Source organism: Notechis scutatus, chromosome 2 (assembly GCF_049901735.1).
Source record: "Notechis scutatus isolate UNSWTSFEM ecotype Mainland chromosome 2, rNotScu1.2, whole genome shotgun sequence".
Classification (NCBI taxonomy): domain Eukaryota; kingdom Metazoa; phylum Chordata; class Lepidosauria; order Squamata; family Elapidae; genus Notechis; species Notechis scutatus.
Window position 1 is genome coordinate 75,374,809 of NC_142010.1, and position 20,125 is coordinate 75,394,933.

General features: G+C 37.6%; 1 protein-coding gene across 1 annotated transcript in view; it reads left to right on the plus strand.

Moving 5' to 3' along the window:
• The window catches only part of FAT2 (FAT atypical cadherin 2), an 81,497-nt gene that overhangs the window by 41,852 nt on the left and 19,520 nt on the right, over positions 1-20,125 (plus strand). The window contains exons 7-17 of the mRNA XM_087955124.1: positions 4,532-4,671; positions 7,569-7,844; positions 8,085-8,295; positions 9,313-13,359; positions 14,341-14,537; positions 14,866-15,019; positions 16,130-16,363; positions 16,939-17,325; positions 17,759-17,973; positions 18,988-19,125; positions 19,897-20,040. Of these exons, the coding sequence (XP_087811250.1) occupies positions 4,532-4,671; positions 7,569-7,844; positions 8,085-8,295; positions 9,313-13,359; positions 14,341-14,537; positions 14,866-15,019; positions 16,130-16,363; positions 16,939-17,325; positions 17,759-17,973; positions 18,988-19,125; positions 19,897-20,040 (6,143 nt within the window). The remainder of the gene's footprint in view (positions 1-4,531; positions 4,672-7,568; positions 7,845-8,084; positions 8,296-9,312; positions 13,360-14,340; positions 14,538-14,865; positions 15,020-16,129; positions 16,364-16,938; positions 17,326-17,758; positions 17,974-18,987; positions 19,126-19,896; positions 20,041-20,125) is intronic.

The window sequence follows — 20,125 nt, forward strand, 5'->3', positions numbered from 1 at the left end:
TATTTGCTTTCCAGTACCCCCCAAACAAACCAGGTAAACTTATGATGTCAGTAGAGCTACTTCTTTACATTTAATCCCTTTTCAGTCTGCTCCAAAACACAGCACAATCTGAATCTAAAATATACCACTTTTAGAGTATATTTCATATTTATATATTGCAATTTTTTCAAAGAGCGAAGAGGTAAAGAGAGCATGCCTGTTACAAATTAATTTTATCTTTGTGACAGTTTCACAAAGCCTGAAAATGGGAATACAGAAGGGAATATAACCATAACTTGCATGCTGTATATGAATTGAAGAATCAATATTCTTGTATAGGATAAAATGAACTTAATGTTCCTATGAGGGACTATTTCTTAGAGTAAGCACATTTTATTGTGGAAATATTATATAGTGTATCAATATACTATATTTTATAGTACATTAGTATATTTTACTTTAAAAAGTTAGCATTTATCATAGTAGCATCTGGATGCATGCCATCCCATTCACCCTCTGATGTAAGGATGCTAGGTTGATTTCCAACTATACTTCGAATAATTATTTGTCCCTGCCTCTTGACCTTTTGACCTGAGGGCAAGCCTTTCATTGCATAAGCATTTCTGTATAAAAATGTGATATATTTTTGCAAAACAGAGAATAAAATAATTATAACCAGTAAACAGGCTTATGTATCTACACAAAGTTTTCTTTTTATATGTGCCTTTGTGTCTCTGAAAGAGTGTGTTGCATGCTACATGTAGCATGCAATATAAATTTAAATGTAAATACAAGGGCAGGGAAATAAATAATCTTTATTTTAGAAACTGAGCAGTGCTTTGATTTTTCTTTGCTATTCTGTCAGGATCATGTGGAAGGGAACAAAATGTTTCGGAACATAGTCTGTTCAACATTGTATGGTTTTCACCGGAATTACGGAACTTTCATTACATTGACCGTAATTTCCAAATTTTGTGCCTCCCTTTACCCTTTCTTTCCTTTCACTTGCCTTCTTAAGCATTTGTACAAGTTAATGTTCTCACCTGTTTGCTTAGATACAGTAAGTCAGCTGCACAAGTTCATTCTCACAAACCTCACAATGCAGCATCCTCTAGCCCTTTTTGTATTTGTTTTCTGTTATTTCTTCCTAACATGAACATTTTGCTTGACGTTCGCTTTCCTGAGTATTTTCCTTTTTCCACCTTAAATCATTACTGAAAAAGCAAAAACATTTCGACTTCTGGTTTGAAGGGCTTCGGCGACAAACAGGAATCCGCGATCGTGCACGGTTTCTGCCTGGGCTCGCCGCTGGAGCGCCCCGAACCGGCTGGTTTCAGGGCTAAGCCACCCCGTAGAGGTGGTGAAGAGGGGGGAGATCACCAGCAGGGTCGAGGAGAGCCGCATCTCTCCTCCTCAGCTGGCCAAACTCCCTTTCCCAAAGGCGGTAGGACTGGTGGTCAGAAATGGCCACCTCAAAGAAGAACTCAACCGGAAAAGAAAGTGCAGGAGGAAGATAAGAAGTGAAAGTTTTGGCTGACCAGGTTAAGTTGAAAAAGCAATAACTAAGGTACCGTGGAATTTAAATTTTACAAAAGATAACATCGCTCCCAAAGAAGAGTCGGAAGCAGCGAAAGAAAGTGAAAAGGGAAAGTTTTTTTTTTCTTCTCTCTCCTTCCTTACATTGACAACTAAGAGATCTGAATAAGAAATCGAAAAAATCCGCTTTGGCATCAATAGGCAATTAAGCTGAAAATATAACTAAATGCCAAAGGGACAATAAAGATTTCTGGACATTAATTTTTTCTTCTATAAGCAGGAAGGGAGAGGAAAAGAATAAGGGCAGGATCTGGAGGGAGGAGACTGCCTGGACTTCAAAAGAATCTAAAGTAAAATTTTAATAAGACTTCTAAAAGATACATTTTAACTGAAATTTTGCAACTAAATAGTAACCCCAGGAAGAGAAAGTGAAAAAGAAAGAAAGTGTAAAAAGAAACAGCTTGTGTGTATTTGGATTGCTTGGTGACTTGGATTTTTGGTTATTATATTTGAATGACTAAAACCAATTGGGTGGTTGTTTAAAATTTTTTACAACGGCATCACTTCTGGATGAATTGAAAATGGAACTTAAAAAATACAAAGAAGATGCACAAGAAGGGAAGGGCTCTTTTGGCTTCGTTTTTCAATTCTTAGAAGTGGAGATCTGCAACTACGAGAAACAACAAGAAAAGACTGCAAAACAAGAAGACTGGGACAAAGAAGAAGCCATCTTTAATGAACAAGTAACTCTATGTGAGGAAGAAAGGGGGGAAAGAGAATGGAGAATTTAAGACTTAAAAAAACAGCCAAAGAAGGGAAAAATAATTTGAAAAGTGGATATAATGTTGGAAAGCAACAGAAGAGGGGAATACAGAAGAGGGAAATAGAGGTGGAGAGACAGGGGGGTAAAAAGGGGAGAGAGAAGAAGAGAGGGAAGAAGGAAAGGAAGAGAAGTTACAAAGGTTTGGAGCAAGATGTAAAGAAACAGGACCTATTTAGAGATAATGGGTGAAAATCTAACTGAAAAAGGGATTCTGTGAAGATACATAAGATTCTATTGTTATATTTGTAATAGAAATAATTTTAGAAAATTGGAAACAACATATGATTAAAAAGAGGGATAAAGTAGTTGGTGTGGTTTGGTGAAATGTTTGTGAATAAAACAAATGAAATAAAATAAATGAGAAAATTGAATTAGGAAGGAACGGGAACATTTTAATGAGTCAATGTTTTATAAAATATAAGTGAAGAGGGGAGGGAATTAACTATAGAAAGTTTATAATTGTTCCCATAGAAGTATGATATTTATTTGAAAAGTAATGTGCAAAATGTTAAGATTTAAATGAATATTAATATTAATGATAGAATTGAATTGGAATGGATTGTTGTTTAATTATATTATACATTTATAATTTTTTCTTTTTTCAAGAATACAGTGTGTAGTTTTAGAATGTACCAAGCAAAATCCGAATGGAAGTTATGTATTATATTAAGTGTTATAATTTTAGGGGAAAGATATAAAGGCGTCATACTCCAATCAGTGATTACAGGAGAAATTTTGTTTAATGAGAAAAGATAGTAGACAGTTGAAACAGGACAGACAAAGAATATAAGTACAATGATTTGAATTGAGATGAAATAAATAAAATAAAATTAAGAAAGTTAAAAGAGGGGAGAAGCCATGTAGAAAATGTAGAATAGTAATAAGATATGGAATGGAATATAAAAATGAGCATGAACCTGAATTTGTGTCTGTACGAAGAGATGTAACCCGGGATTATGCTGCTTTCAAAAAAGATGTTTTACTTGTATTTCTTTTCTTTTTGTGAAAACTCAAATAAAACTTATATATATAAAAAAAGCAAAAACATTTTACACGGAGAGGGGGACATATTTTTCCCCCAGCATTCAAAACAATTACTTCTCTATCCTATGCGTTACCCTTCCATGGTTGTTTGAATTATATGAGACATGCATTTGTGAGTCTAATAGACAACCATTGATTCATGATCAAGAAAATTGTTTATACCAGGGGTCTCCAACCTTGGCAACTTTAAGCCTCGAGGATTTCAACTCCCAGAATTCTGGGAGTTGAAGTCCTCCAGGCTTAAAGTTGCCAAGGTTGGAGAGCTCTGGTTTATACTGTTGGGGGGGCGGTGTTTAGCAGGAGTGTCTTCTCCCCCTCTCTCTTCAGGAATCCTCAATAGGGCAGCTAAAAGTAATTCTTCAGGTTATCCTTCAGCTTTATTTTACTGCTGCAACTATGCTCTTGGATGCATAGAATTTGGGTTCTTGTCTTCAGTTTGATTAAGAATGGGAAAATCAAATGCTGCCTAATGCCTGGGGTATTCACAAATAAGTCAGTCAGATGTTGCCTAGTTTGAGTAATGAAACGTCTGCAAGAAAACAGCCAAGCTCCTGTTATTGGACAGACACACACCCATAAATGTGCACACACACACACGCACGCACGCACACACACAGAGTCCAGTATCATCCATTAAAGAATTACAAAAAAGGAAGTGAGCAGGGGAATGGACTGAAAAAGTCCTCCAGGAAATAGGGCAAGCCTCAACAGGGCATAAGCATGAGAGCGGAACTGGCTTAAGCATTGCACCTTGAAGTGGAGCCAGAATATATCCTCTCTCTGCCAATTTGCCCCAATATTCCCTGCTCTCCTGCCTTTCACTGGTTGATGTCATTCCCCTCCCTTTACCTTAAGTAACACTGCATTACAAGTAGACATTAGCTTCTTAAGTCAATACTGTATATTAAGTAAATAAACACAGATCAGTGGTGACAATAGAAACCTTTCACAGAGATTCCCCACCCAACTTTTATGCTATTCTGCTTCCTCCCACTAAATGTTTCTAATCAAACTCCATGAGTGAGCTTGTTACAAATGCTGCCAACAGCAAGAATTATTTTCCTCTGGTCCTCCCCAGGAGAGGCGGATGTTCAGACATCTAGCCTCCATCATAATTCTTTATTTCTAAAGTCCTCCCTCTCTTCCAAGGTGGTGATGATGCTATGAATTTTGACATCGAGAAGAGCACTGGCAGCATTGTTATTGCAAGAACTCTAGATGCAAAGGAAAGATCAAACTACAATCTCACCATAGAAGTCACAGATGGATCAAGCATCATTAAGACACAGGTCAGTGCCTCAAAGTCCAGTTCAGTAATCTGAACAACGTTTTCATAATGGACTGTATATAGTGCTCACATCTGTTTTAGAAAAGTACTAGATATTCAAATGCCAGTTGAATTATTGCCTCAAGTTTTGAGTTAAACTTTCTCTAAAACGATCAATTTACCCAGTTCTCGCACTCTGGTGGATTAGAACCAGTAAACAAAATATTGTCTATAATGTGATCACATTTGGGGAAGAAGGGTCCAAACTACTATTGGTCATTCAGTGAGCCAAATAAACAGAGGGATATCCTTACTCAGAGATTCTTTCCTAAATCTCTACTTCAATAATTGATGATTGGAAATCCAAAAGGATTGCAAATTATCTACAAATACACTTCTAATTCCAGACTCTGCCAAGATCCATTGACTGTTGAGGAAGGTGAGATATAGAGCTGGTCTGTTTTGTTTTGTTTTACTTTTTTCCTCATATATGACCAATGTATGTTCCAATAAGCTACTTCAATAGAGCCTTGTCTAGCTGGAATTATAGACATGAGTTCCATCTCTGAGTATTTTCATCTTTTATGGCAGCTGATGACTGAAGTGTATTACTTCTATAGAGGAGATCTTTTAAGCAAAGATCTAGTCTGATTATTAGCTACTTTAAGCGATAATCTAGTCTGATCCTTACTTTATTAGAGACTGTGAACATTATATGTAATGTAGAAAAGGGTAGGTAATCAATACTGAGAGTTCCTTTCCACTGGGATTCCGTAGTAGCTCACTGTGTTTTTGAATGTCTTAGAACTTTATTCTGTTACCATGTCATCTTTCAATACCTTGGCTAACATAACAATTCCAGTCCCAGAAACTTCTTTCTCTGCTTACTTTAACATAGATAGTTGGATAGGTAGCGAACCTGCTACTGCAAAATCATGGGCTTGGGTTTTACTGAAGAAAGGAAGTCCTTTTCCAAGATGGGTTTCAGGAAATGTGCTTTCTTTGAAATGTTGCCTCTAGAACAGGGCTGTCAAACTCCCGCCCCACTGGCCACGCCCATGCCCGGATTAACGAAGGTGGGGAGGAAATTTTGATATGTCACATAACATCTTTGTGACGATATAAGTTTGACAGCCCTGCTCTAGAACAATATCCTCTAATTTCCTGAGCTTGTTGTCTTTCAAGCAAATTTGAAAACCTGGCTCTTCCCTCCCACCCTGGGATGAAATTCTATTTCCATTGGTTGTTTCTTAATTAGGTCTTATTCTTTTTAGTTTCCATTATTTTTAGTTTAGTTTCCATCAGAGTGGGCAGGCAGGGAATGTTGTGGGTCCCATCCCTGAGGGAGATAAACCTGGTGGGACCAGAAGAAGGGCCTTTTCCATGGTGGTTCCCTCTTTCTGAAACATCATTCCCCCAGAGATTAGAATGGCCCCCTCTCTAATATTCTTCTGGAAGGCTCTGAAGACCTGGTTCTGCCGGCAGGCCTGGGGAACCCAGAGCAGGATGGAGCCCATCAAATGGCTCATGTGATCTGCTGTCGTCGGGTTGGGGTTGTTTTTTTTTTCAGATTTTTTTCTATTGTACTTTATTAATTTATTTAATTCTTTTTGTTAGTTTTTATTTTATTTTTTCTTAAATATTCTGCAAGCCACCTCGAGTCACCATGGGCAAATAGGCAGCAATATAAATTCAATAAATAAATAAGTAAATAATTTTTACTCGGGTGTAGACATTTTATGATGTATGGTGGAGAGGGGAACCATTACCAGTTGTTGTTTTTTTATCATAAATGCCTAATGCTAGTTGAGTTGGGCAACTCCATACATTTCATAAAACAAATAAGTATTATTTAATTTGATACTTGCTTCGGGGTAAGTATATTGAGGCAGCCAAACCAGTCACTGCTCTATATTCATTTTGTTTCTTCACCAGCTGCTGCTTCCTGGCATCATTTCATTCTTCCTTTTTCTCCTTTACTATTACCATCTCAGTCTGGTTTGGCTAAGTTTCCATTCATTTACATGTAACTAGCTGTAATAAACTAGATGATTTCATTTTGGGATGAAGTCCTGATATCATTACAATATATATTGTGCCATCAAATCAAACCTAGTATCAGCATCTGGCATCTTGGGATATCTGCCAGACCACCAGAATTTGAAACTTGCTGTAGGCTCATTTTATTATCTTCTTATGCAACCAGGTGCTTACAAGTACAGTAAAAGGTAGATTTAGCTGCCATAGTAATGTTTGACCAAGGTATAGTATTTTTAGCAATTCCTCGTGCAGATTCTCAAACCATAAAGATGACTTAACACAAGATAAATTGTACAAACTCTCCCCTTTTCCACTAACAATCTGGAGCTACTTTGCATTAATTCATAAAGAAATAATAAGGTTACATGAATTTGTACATAAATAAGCATGAGAACTGTGAGAATAAAGAAAAGCAGGGTAAACATCAAAAAGTGTGGAAGTGTCATCATTGGGCATTTGTTTGCATACATATACACTTTTGAAGCAGTTTGTTCAAGATAATGGATACCCAGTAGTGGGATTCAAAAGTTCCCACTACTGGTTCTGTGGGTGTGGTTTGGTGGGCGTGGCTGCAGGGGTGGGATCATGCAAGAGACTCGTAGCGAATCGGTTCTTTGCCAGCTGATCTTCAGCACTATTGGTACGCCAGAACGGGCCAAACCAGTAGAATACCACCACTATGGATACCAAAGAAGAAATTTGAAGGCTCTAAAGTGAACAGTAGCAACACATGTCTTAGGAATTAATTTAACTCATGGAACAGACCATGCACACAAATTGTGTATCCGAAGCCCACGTTGGACCATCATGGAAAGGAGATGCTTGCATAGCCCTATTACTGACCTTCTCTACTGTTTGCTTTTTGTCTTCTTCTCATAGGCTTACATCCATGTGATTGACATTAACCAGCATCCACCACGGTTTTTGGAGTACCACTATGAAGCTCGCATTCCAGAAGACACGCCCCCTGGGACAGAATTCCTTGGCGTCAGTGCAGCTGACCAGGATCGTGGGAAAGGGTTGATCTACACCCTCCATAGCAGCTTAGATCCTAGGAGCTTGAAATTCTTTCAAATAGACCCAAGCCGTGGCACGCTCGTCACAGTATCAGACCTTGATGCTCAATCCATGCCACTGCATACTTTGACAGTTATGGTACGTGAGGAGCAGAAAATAAATGATTTGCTTAATTTCTATCCTCTTCTGTCTTACCTTATGGGCTGTGAGAAGATTGCAGCAGGGTTTCTAAAGTTTGTTTGTTGCATCTAATGATTTTTTTAAAAAGGTGGATAGAATGAGAAGGAATACTTTCAAAATTATATTGCAAACTTAAATTTATTAGTAATGTAATATTGTTTAAACAAAATATCTGTGGTTGATTTGTTGGCTGTTCAGGCACGAGACCAGGATGTCCCTATCAAGCGAGACTTTGCCCGAATTGTCATTCATATCGAGGGCTGTAACAGCCACCCTCCACAGTTCACCAGCCTCCATTATAAAGCAGAAATTCTGAATGTGGCTTCAATTGGCACAGAAGTTGTGCAAGTCCGTGCTCTGGATCTAGATCAAGGAGTTAATGCTGAAGTCCACTATTGCTTTGAAGCAGGTAAGGTACCTATATGTACTGCCTTATGAAGATTTTTTGTCTATGTGTTTAACTGCATCAATGATATATGTCAGATAAGCATATTGTTCTGAATCTACTATGTATTCAACATTAAATAAAATAAGAAAATTAGAGCCAACTGGTCCATAAATATTTTCTGTTGTTTCCCTTCTTTGAACCAAACACTCCCTAACACTCTTCTTTGAATCAAAGGGCACATTTGCTGTTAATATTTGGGGGCTTCCCATCTTGGGCTGATGCTTCTTGACTCAAAGCATCAAATTATGAACAGACTGAGTCACGTGTTTGTTTTCCAGATACAGAAAGGTGAGAGAGGCATAGAACCAGGGTAAACGATACCAAACACCAGTCATTTTCCTTTCTGTGGGCAGGTTTTCCTGAACATACATGGTGTGTGTGTGTGTGTGTGTGTGTGTGTGTGTGTGTGTGTGTGTGTACACATACATGTGACTACACATGCACATTAAAGCATGTTTAGAATTAAAGCAGGGAAATATGTGAGGAGCTTTCAGAATGATTGGAAGATTGACAGAGGGTGACACCATTTTTTCTGCCTTCCAGAATTTTTTGCTGGACAGTTTTGAGAACAGGGTAAGAAAGTAAACAGACCTGCTTAATCGTCTCTGATAACATCAGTGTCTCCAAGTCATCAGCTGGTACACTTTAATTTATTTAAGAGAATGCTTAGGGAGTGTGGCATAATGACATCATCAAAGGGCTAGATCCAATGTTGTTTTTGCTTTCAGAGGAAATGGATACATTCATGCAGTAGAAATGTAATATACCTATTTTCATTAGTTTTAAAAAGACCAAATTGACCACACACAAAGAAGACAAGGCACGGGTTTTTTTAAAAATCTACTTAAGAAAAACGACTTCTTCCCAGGGACTAAAAAAAGGTACATTTACGTATAGCAAACTAATGTGATAGAAAACAATAAACATTGTAGAATTTAATTATGCTTTTTCATTTAAGATTTGTTTGTTTATTTTCAGGGAACAGCGGAGGCTTTTTCACCATCAACAAGTTATCTGGAATTATTACAGTTTCTCAGAAGTTAGATCAATCCAAGCAAGAAAGATTTGCTCTCACAGTAAAAGCAGAAGATCAAGGATTTCCCCAGCTGAAAGATTCAACTACTGTGAACATTTATATTAAGGCTTCTGATACTACTCCCCCACAGTTTACAGAAGAAGAATATGTTGTCGAGATCAGTGAATCTGCAATCATTGGATCTCCAGTAATCCTTGTTTCTGCTATAAGCTCTTCATTTGTTACTTACGAAATAAAAGCTGGAGATAAAGACGGCTTCTTTTCTATCAATTATCAATCTGGACTTATTTCTACCCAGAAGAGCTTAGATTTTGAACAGACTTCATCTTACCAGCTGAAAATTCAGGCCACCAACATGGCAGGATCATTTATGGATGTTCCAGTGTTTGTTTATCTCATAGACCAAAATGACAACCTGCCTATCTTTGATAAGCCTTCTTTTATTGGCTGGATCAATGAGAATATTCCATTTGGTAGCATAGTTGTGGATGAAAACAATATACCGCTAGTGATAAATGCAACAGATGCTGACCAAGATTCTAATGCTTTGTTGATTTATGAAATTTTGGAGATGGAAGCCATGACTTTTTTCAAAATAGACCAAACTATGGGCACTCTTACTACTTGTGCTGATATAGATTATGAACATAATACAGTTTTTCACTTTGGTGTCCATGTTCATGATAGTGGCAACCCCATTTTGTTTGCTTCCAAACCTGTTCAAGTCACCATTTATATCAGAAATATAAACGACTGTCCTCCAGTATTTATCAAAAGTTTTTATGACCTTTCTGTGATACTTCCTATTCATGATGGTATGGAACTTTTAAAAGTTAATGCAAAAGATGCAGACTCTGAAGTAATCTACAGTATAGCCGAAGGAAACCTTACGAATACGTTTTTCATCCACAAAACAACTGGCGCTATCTCTGTAGTAAATCATACTAATGTAGGAAACTATCATGAATTTACAATTAGAGCTGGAGATGGTTTATACGTGGCCAGTACATTGGTCAGACTACATTTTACTGAACCACAGGACAGCATTTTAAAATTTGATCAAGATGTATATTTAGCCACAGTAAAGGAAAATTCCACAGAATCTCAGATTATTATTGTTCTTGGTGTTATTGGAAATCAACTGAATGAACCCCTTTTTTACTCTATCTTGAATGGCACAGAGTGGTTCAGAATGATTCCATCTTCAGGAGTGCTACAGACTAAGAACATGAAGTTTGATCGTGAAATTCAAGATGTGTATGAAATAGCAGTGGAAGTAAAAGATATTAGAAATCCACCAGGGGTTTCTCAAGCAATTGTAAGAATAATAGTGGATGATATTAATGATAATCCACCCCAGTTTGAAAACCTACCTTATTATATAGCAATACCGGCTGGCACTGAGCCAGGTGATATTATCTTTACGATTTCTGCAACAGATCAGGATCTGGGAAATAACAGAGTCATTTTTTACTCCTTTGTAGAAGAGTACCAGCATTTCTGGATTGACCCCTATTCAGGAGACATCTCACTCAAACAACCACTTGATTTAAAAACTTTAAATAAATACACACTGAGTATTATTGCCCGAGATGGTGGTGAGCCTCCCTTGTATGCTGAGGAAGAGATTACTGTAATGGTGAAGAACAAATCTAGCCCTCTGTTCCCAAGTCTCTTCTATACTGCAAAGGTGCCTGAAAGCAATCCACCCTACACACCCATTCTCCACCTCCAGGCCCGAAGTCCTGAAGGATTACGCTTGATATATAATATTGTGGAAAAAGACGCTCTCAGACTGTTCCATATTGATTTCAAGACCGGCATGCTTATGGCCACAAGCCAATTGGATTATGAATCTGATACAAAACATACGTTTACTGTCAGAGCTACAGAAACAGCAGCGGGTTCCTATTCAGAAGCAATTGTGGAAGTTCATGTCGAGGATGTTAATGATAATTTTCCTTTATTTTCACAGACAGTTTATACTGTATCTATCTCAGAAGATGTGCCAGCTCAGACCCCTGTAATTCAGCTCTTGGTTACTGACCAAGATTCAGGGTGGAACAAGCTTGTTTCATATCAGATTTTAGAGGATCACTCAGAATCCTCAAAGTTCTTCAGCATTGATGGCAGCACTGGTGAAATATCAACAACTCAGGGTCTAGATTATGAAATGAACCGCGAATTTCATATTAAAGTGAGAGCCACAGACCATGGGCTGCCCCCACTCAGCAGTGAAGTTCTTGTGATCGTCAGCGTGCTGGATATCAATGACAACCCACCACAATTCAGTCAACTTCAGTATCAGGCTAATGTGAGTAAAATGGTCAGCTGTGGTCAGGTTGTTGTAAAGGTACAGGCTTTTGATCCTGACAGCAGAGATACTCCTAGACTGGAATATATGATACTTTCAGGAAATGAGAAAAGGCATTTCACAATGGATAGCACTTCTGGTATCATTTCCACACTAAACCACTGCAAAAAAAATCTGGAATCATTTTACGGTCTTAGAGTTTCTGCTTCAGACGGAGTTTTTAAAGCCACTGTGCCAGTATATATCAATACAACTAATGTAAATAAATATAGCCCAGCATTTCAACGGGATGTTTATGAAGTTGTATTAGCTGAAAATACAAAAATAGGAACTGAAGTGATCGAGTTGTCAGCTATTGACCCAGATGATGGTGCTTATGGCACCATAGATTATATCATCATAAACAAGCTTGGCCAGGAGAAGTTTCTAATCGACGACAAAGGGCGCATTGAAACGCTGCAGAAACTGGACAGAGAAAATTCTACAGAAAGAGTTGTTGATATTAAAATCATGGCCAAGGATGGGGGAGGAAAGGTGGCATTTTGCACTGTTAAAATAATACTTACAGATGAAAATGACAATCGACCTCAGTTCAAAGCTTCTGAATACCTGTTGTCTATCCGGTCCGATATGAGAAAGGGATCTCCAGTCATTCAAGTTTTAGCTTATGATGCCGATGAAGGAGTAAATGCTGATGTCATCTACTCTGTTGATAGAGTCATTACAGAAGATGTGATTGAGATTAACACTGCCACAGGTGTTATCGTAGTCAAGGAGAGTCTCAAGGGACTAGAAAACCGAACTCTGAAATTTGGAGTCAAAGCTGAAGATGCCAAGCCTCCCAACTGGCATTCAGTTGTCCCAGTGGAGCTTCAAGTTGTTCCAAGGGAAGTATCTTTGCCAAGGTTTTCTGAGCCATTATATACTTTCTCAGCATATGAAGATCTCCCAGAAGGTTCAGAAATAGGATTAGTTCGAGCTATAGGAAAAGAACCCATCATCTACAGTCTGGTAGAAGGAACCTCTGCTGAAAGTAATGAGGAAGAGATATTCACTTTGGATAAGCAAACAGGGATCTTGACTGTTCAGAAGGCAATGGACTATGAAAAGATGAAATGGTACCAAGTAGATGTCTTAGCTCGTTCTTCATATAAGAATACTGAGTTGGTCTCTTTAGTATCCATCAACATCCACGTAAAAGATGTCAATGATAACAAACCTATTTTTGAGGCAGATCCTTACAGAGCTTTTGTCATGGAGAACATGCCAGCAGGGACTCCTGTGATTCAGATAACTGCTAATGACCAGGATACTGGAAGTGATGGGCAAGTGACCTATAGCCTAGGATCAGGATTAAGCTATATCAGAGAATTCTTCACTATTGATAGTGAAAATGGCTGGATTATGACCCTTAAAGAACTAGACTGTGAAGTTCAGAAAAGCTACAAATTTTTCGTTGTAGCTTCAGATCATGGAAAGAAGATCCAATTTTCTTCTCAAACTCTAGTAGAAGTCACTGTCGCTGATGAAAATGATAATGCTCCAGAGTTCTCCAAACAAATTTACAGAGGATCGGTTGTTGAGAATGCTGAGCCTGGGCAGATGATAACCATTCTTAATAGTATTGACAGAGATCTTTCAGAAGAAAATAGACAGGTTGTGTGTTACATCACTGGTATGTATCTATATTTTTTAAGATTTGGTAAAAAGTGGAGAGGGTGCTTTGGATAAATTTACTTAACTTTTGACAGCACCCTTTTCTATAAATTAATCTTGCTGATATCTCTGCAGTTGCAAATGTAAGATGATTTTCATTATTAACAGTGGCCATTTGATGCAACATATGCCTTATCGGGAGATATTTTGAGACTAAATGTGTAGAGAAATAGCTACATGCCAATATTCCAAGAAAGAGTACTTTCTATTGGGTCTTATTATATAGAGAACTTCTACACCAGGCCCAATAATTGCTATAAGAAAAATTCTGATCTAAAATGCATTGTGATTTAACTGTGTGACATTTATCTGACTCTAAAACATCATTGCTGTTAGTCAAATGCAGCTGCATTATTTCGATCCTGCAGTTTTAATTCCAGTCCTGAATTAAATTTCTGATCAACGATCAAAAGTTAATTATGCATATATTTCATGTCAGTTGTATACTCTAACCAACTAATATATGTGTCTTTGCATGATAAATATAAACTATGGAGGCAAATTTTATAATTTGTGATTTATTCAGCATAGATATAGAATAGAACTAAGAAGAATTGCATTTCACTGTAATATATCAAAGAAATAACTTCTCAAATTGTCAGTGTAGATTGAAACATTGTCCAGCATACCAAACAACGGTTTAATCAGTTCCCTATGTATCTTCATAATTAATAGTCGGTATCTATTATAAAATTGTCCCTACCCACAGAGTGAAGGATAATAAAATAGCTGCTTCAGTGCATACCATAATCAGTCTCCTGGTTAAATGTTATGAATTAACTCAGAATCAGTTATCTATATGATATCAAGTAAATTTTCTGGTTCTACACATAACATAGGTGAACAATATCTAGAAGACTCCAGGTATATGCCTCTTTTTGTAATCTTGAAACCTGAAACACTTTTTTTTCATAACCATATATATTCTCTATCTTATCAGAAGGAGATGTTCTGGGGCAATTTGGTATCAGTGAAGTTGATGGGAAATGGAAGGTTTTTTCCAAGAAGCTTCTGGACAGGGAAGAAACAGAAAAATATCTGCTCAAAGTCATGGTATCTGATGGAAAATTTCAAGCAGCCACAGAAGTGGAGATTTTAGTCCTTGATGTTAACGATAACAGCCCTGAATGCAAGCAGGTAATTGTAGATCTATGTAAAAGGCTTCATTCTGAAATTATACAAACATGTATGCACAGGCTCTATATTGATATGGTGCCAGAGTTGACCTGGAGAATACACAATTATGGAGCAATTATTTTAATAATTACTCACCTGCACAAAACTTCTATTACTCATTTTGGAGGATTCATGAATTATTATTACCTTGGAATAACATAATGTTGGATAGCATTAGGGTAACAGGAAGGAGCCCATCTGTAACACTTCAGTGTTATTGGTTCACAAACAGGTATATTGTTCATGTGGATTAATGTTAACTTGATAAAATAATTTTCTTCCTTTCCAGACACTATACGAAGGGAAAGTTTCAGAGGTTGCATCCCAAGGATTTTCTGTTCTTAAAGTGTTGGCTACAGATGTCGATGCTGGTAGCAATGGTCAGATCACTTACAGCCTTCATGGAGTTGGTGCTGAGGATTTTAGACTGGATTCTTATACAGGTAAAATTATTACATCCTTTTAAAGGAACAGTTTTGCTGTTCATACTCATTCCTTCACCACATATTAGAATTAATAATATAGTTTGCTCCTGTTTACTATAAAGCAGAGGTAGGCAGACTTTTCGATGTATCTTGAAGACTTCTTCAATTGAAATATTAAGACTGGTATTTCTCTCTTCTGTCCTCTTATTGTAAAATGTTGGTAGGATTTTCCCAAGAAAAACTATTTAATTTAGTGTAAAATATTATTCACTTCTCATGCACCAAAACTTACTGTAATAGTCTTGTCTAGTGTTTTCCTTCTTGTTCTTAGGATGCAAGAAGACTTTGCATTAAGAAATCCGGTTTCCTTGGGTACTACCTTCTAGGGCTCCTATAAAACTTAAAATAGATTCATTCTTTGTGTGAATGAGTATGCATGGGTATTTTTTTTACAAAATAGTCTATAAAAGATTAGCCCAAATCTGAAAAGTTATTACAATTTATTTCACTTTATTGGCCACCCAATCCCAGTGGAAAGACAAAGATTCCTTAGATATCAATCCATAGAATATTATAGTTTTTAGATAATACAATTCTAAAGAGTTCTGTGATGCCCATGAATAGGGGAATAAAAGATATATACCGTATTTGCCGGGCGTATAAGACGACTTTTTGCCCCGAAAAACATGCCTCCAAGTGGGGGGTCGCCTTATACGCCGGTATATCCACTGCCGGCTCGGATGCTTGTTGGACGCAGCGAAGGCGCCTGGCTTCCTGGATCCCCTGCGCCGCTTCCGCTTCATCCCGCCGCCTCGCTCCGCCCGAGGCTGCAGCCTTCCTGCTCTTCCCACGGCCCCTGGCACTCTGCCCTGCCGCTGCAGCCCCGGGATTTCTGGAGGGCGTTTCCGGTGGTGGTGGGGGTCGCCTTATACGCCGGGTCGTCTTATACGCCGGCAAATACGGTATTTTTTAATCTTTGGTAAGCATTTATAGTCATATCCTTTTTTCTATTTGCCTGGCTCTATTTCTTAAAATGTTTAAAAATGTACAGTTGCATAGAATAAATTTTGCCCATAATGATACTGAAAGTCCTGCACCAAATCTTTGTCTTCCAACTATACTTACTAGGAGAACTGACTACTTCTACGTTATTGGACCGGGAACTGAAATCAAAGTATCACCTTGTTGCCAAGGCAACAGATGGAGGGGGGCGTTTTTGCCAGATGGAAATTACTGTGCATGTAGACGATATAAATGACAATGCTCCCAGGTTCTATCCCAGTCATTATGCTGTAGCCATATATGATAATACATCAATAAAAACGCCCATTGCAGTTGTTTTTGCAAAGGATCCTGATGAAGGTAAGTTGTTCCCAAATCTTAAGTCATGTGTGGTTGTTTTCGATGCTTAAAGGAGATACATGTTTTTGTTTTTGAGGTTACCTATTAACTTTTTCTTTTAAGTGAATAGACGCTGGGTCAGCTTGATAGATTCACAACAGATTTCTACATTGGTGACATCTTTATATGTAACATAGTATTTTTTAATAAATAAAAGATTGGGAAATAATAACTAGTTGTAGACCTGTTATGTAAGAGGAGATGGAATGTATCATGTATTTGAGATATATTTTTCAACATTCAATCAGGCTGGACATTGTATGTTGAATGTTAATGGTATATTTGTTATTTGTTCCACACACTTTTTTATTATTGTACTTTGTTCAGTTGTGGTGGGGGGGTGTTCATTTTTAGTTTGTAGTTGATGCCTTCTTTTTTCTTTTCTTTTGTATTTTAACTTTGGAGATATTGTTTAAAAAATTAAACAAATAAGTCATGGCAGGTACTAGTTTCCCTTCCGTTCATCCCATTTCTAAAAGAATAATTCCCGAATCAAGTGAATTCTTGCATGACGTTTCTTGTTTGATATTTTCCAGGTCTCAATAGTGAGGTGAGGTATCACCTTGCTGAGTCAGCTAATGGCCATTTTTCAGTCAATGAGGTAACTGGTGTAATCCTTCTAGAGAAGCCTCTTAAGGAATCCCCTTCAGTTCTGGAGTTGACTGTGTTGGCCGAGGACAGGGGGGTTCCACAGTCTCTCTCTTCCTTTACTACTGTGACTGTCTCAGTTGTGGATCTAAAAGAATATCTGCCAGTATTTCTCAGCACAGAATATTTAATTGAGGTAAAGGAGAATGTGGCCGTTGGGACAGAAGTTTTGAATCTATCTACCTTGACAAGAAGTACTGTTGCAAACACGGAGATTAGATATGAAATCACAAGCGGAAATTATCTTGGGAAGTTCAGGCTCCATTCAAGCACTGGTGAGTTCTTTGTTCAGCAAATAATCCAGTCTACCAATTGTTTTCTTATAACAAGATTGATTTTATCCCTGTTCTATTTCTTTACTAATTTAATTATGAACATATCAAGATTTCAGACAGAGAAGGAATTTAGAGATATGTCAAAGCTATTCTTCATTCCTTGTATTCACTTTTTAATGTTCCTACTCAAAACTCAATAAATGTTGAAATTTCTAATTAAAAATATTGATTTATCTGAGATAAGTTGATGTGCCCATAAAGCAGTTCATGTGGCAATCCTATTACCACTAGATGGCACCCAATGACCATCAAGTTTGGGTTGCTTGATTGTTGTGAGTGGTTAAAAAATTTCAAAGTAGCCAGTTTGCATAAGAGTTTGGGCTGTTTTAATTTGTGTGTGTGTGTGTATGTTTAATTCTATCTTTATTCGTAGGCATCCTGTACATTAATGGAACTCTGGATTTTGAAGTTGCCCATGAATATTATTTAACCATCGAGGGTATACGAAAAACTTCTACATCTTTCAGTGATGTCACAATGATTTTGATCAACGTCACAGACATAAATGATCATGTGCCAGAATTTGGCCAAGATCTCTATATTGCCAACATCAGTGAGGATGCAGCCATTGGTGAAATAGTGTTCACGGTGAGACATAATCACAATCAGGGTGGACAACATTCTGTGGGATGCAAGCCACATTTTACAGTGTTGCACAGGGGTCTGCCTTTTGTGTTTTTCTATCTGGATTTTTGAGGGATGTTCAGGAAGACCTATTGCTATTAGAAGTTACAATTATTCCTACTTCATAGCTTGCAGTGTGGTTTGTATTATTTTTGCTCAAAATGACAGGAATCTACCCTACTAATTGTTGCACCATCATTAACAGTGGAATCCAGGGACCTGAAAAACGGCTTCAGGGTCTGCTTGCCCAGGCAATCTTTTCCTGACTAAAGCCATGCCAAAATGATGAAACATACACCATAACATTATGATGCAACTTCCAACTTTTCATAGTTATTTTTATTGCAGTACTGCAGGCCAGGGCATAAGAGGCAGAGCTTGCTTCATGTCATCATTATATATATTTTGTCACTGGCACTCCCACTCCCCTTACTCTGTAGTTCCTATGCCTGTATATGGCTTTGGGACTATAGGTTGTCTAAGCCAGGCCCATGCTGCAAACTCATTTCTCTGCTCTCATTTTGTGTTTTGCTATCTTGGAAGAACTATGAATTGAAGGATGCATAGAACAGTTGACTCCTGTTAACAGGGAAATGGTAAAGACAAAAACAGAATGGCATTGTTGAAGTCAAATTGGCTATCTCTCGTCTTTTCTATTATCAGACAAGGCTACTAGAAACCAGTTTGATATTAGAGGGACGGAGGGAAGGGAAGGGAAGGGAAGGGAAGGGAAGGGAAGGGAAGGGAAGGGAAGGAAAGGAAAGGAAAGGAAAGGAAAGGAAAGGAAAGGAAAGGAAGATAGGAAGGAAGGAAGATATCAAATCAGTGTAGAAAACCCAAACATTGATTACATTAATAATCAATCCCAAAATTAATATCTTCTATAAAAAGTTGGAACTGGCATGGTCAATGATATTGTGCCTACAAAGAGGACTGTCTGTGTTTGTTGTTATTACTGCATTTTTATCCTTTTGACAGGTTTTAGCGAATGATAAGGATGGCTTGATGAACAATCAAATCACATATTCTATTGTGGAAGGAAATCCATTAAGTCATTTCATGATTGATCCCAAAGCTGGAGAAATCTATACTGCCAAACACTTGGATAGAGAAGAAGTGAGTAACATGATTCACTTTGATACTGAAAATAAAATCTCTGAATCATATCTCCACAAGACGTGTTGCAAGAGAAATTCATAATGCCCCTCTCCTGACATATAAGAACCAAGAAAAACCTACTTGCCATTTTTTGACCTTAGAAAGATTCCAGATGCAGCTCTAAAATGATAGGAAGTGCTGTTCAGTGAGGCTGTACAAACATTTGAAAAAGATCCAAAGAATCTTTATAGTTGTCTCACACAGTTGATTTAAAAACTGCTCACAGCTCCCTCTACATCTGAGTGTGTGCACAGTCATCTCAGCAATTTCTGCACATTGCAGAGAACCCTTTTAATTGCTTTGCACAGCCCTAATACATGGCAAGGAGTGATATTTGTTAATAGACAGACTCAGGCATGAGTTTATTGATTTGGTGCATTACTTCTCCATTTGAGAAGTGCCTTGATTAGAAAACAAAAGTACAACTGTTTTCTTTATTTAGAATCCATTATTGGAGTTGATCAATGAGTTATGGGTACGAAAGATGTCATGTAATAAATTCTCATTATTTGTGTGGTGGAATTTGGGGGGAGGTCAGAAGAAACTAACCATCTGTATTAAAAACTGGGATGCATTATTTAATCATCACTGTTTGGTTAACACGCTGTTTCTCAAACTTGGCAAAATCTGGAATTTGAAGTTCACAAATCTTAAAGTTGCCAAGTTTGAGAATCACTGGGTTAATAGTTGTTGGAGTTATAAATTTTCCAAATATGTTATATTTTTTAGATAGCCAGCTATTCTCTCAAAATCCAAGCCATGGACAATGGAGAGACAGCTCTTTCCAGTGACACCATCGTACTCATTCATGTGTCTGATGTTAATGACAATCCACCTAGGTTTTTTCAGCTCAATTACAGTGTTGCAGTTCAGGTAAGCTAGTCATTCACAGAGACCAACCTTACCCAATTAGTCTTTTACAGAGATAATCTTGAAAGTTGCCAAGTTAATCATAGGG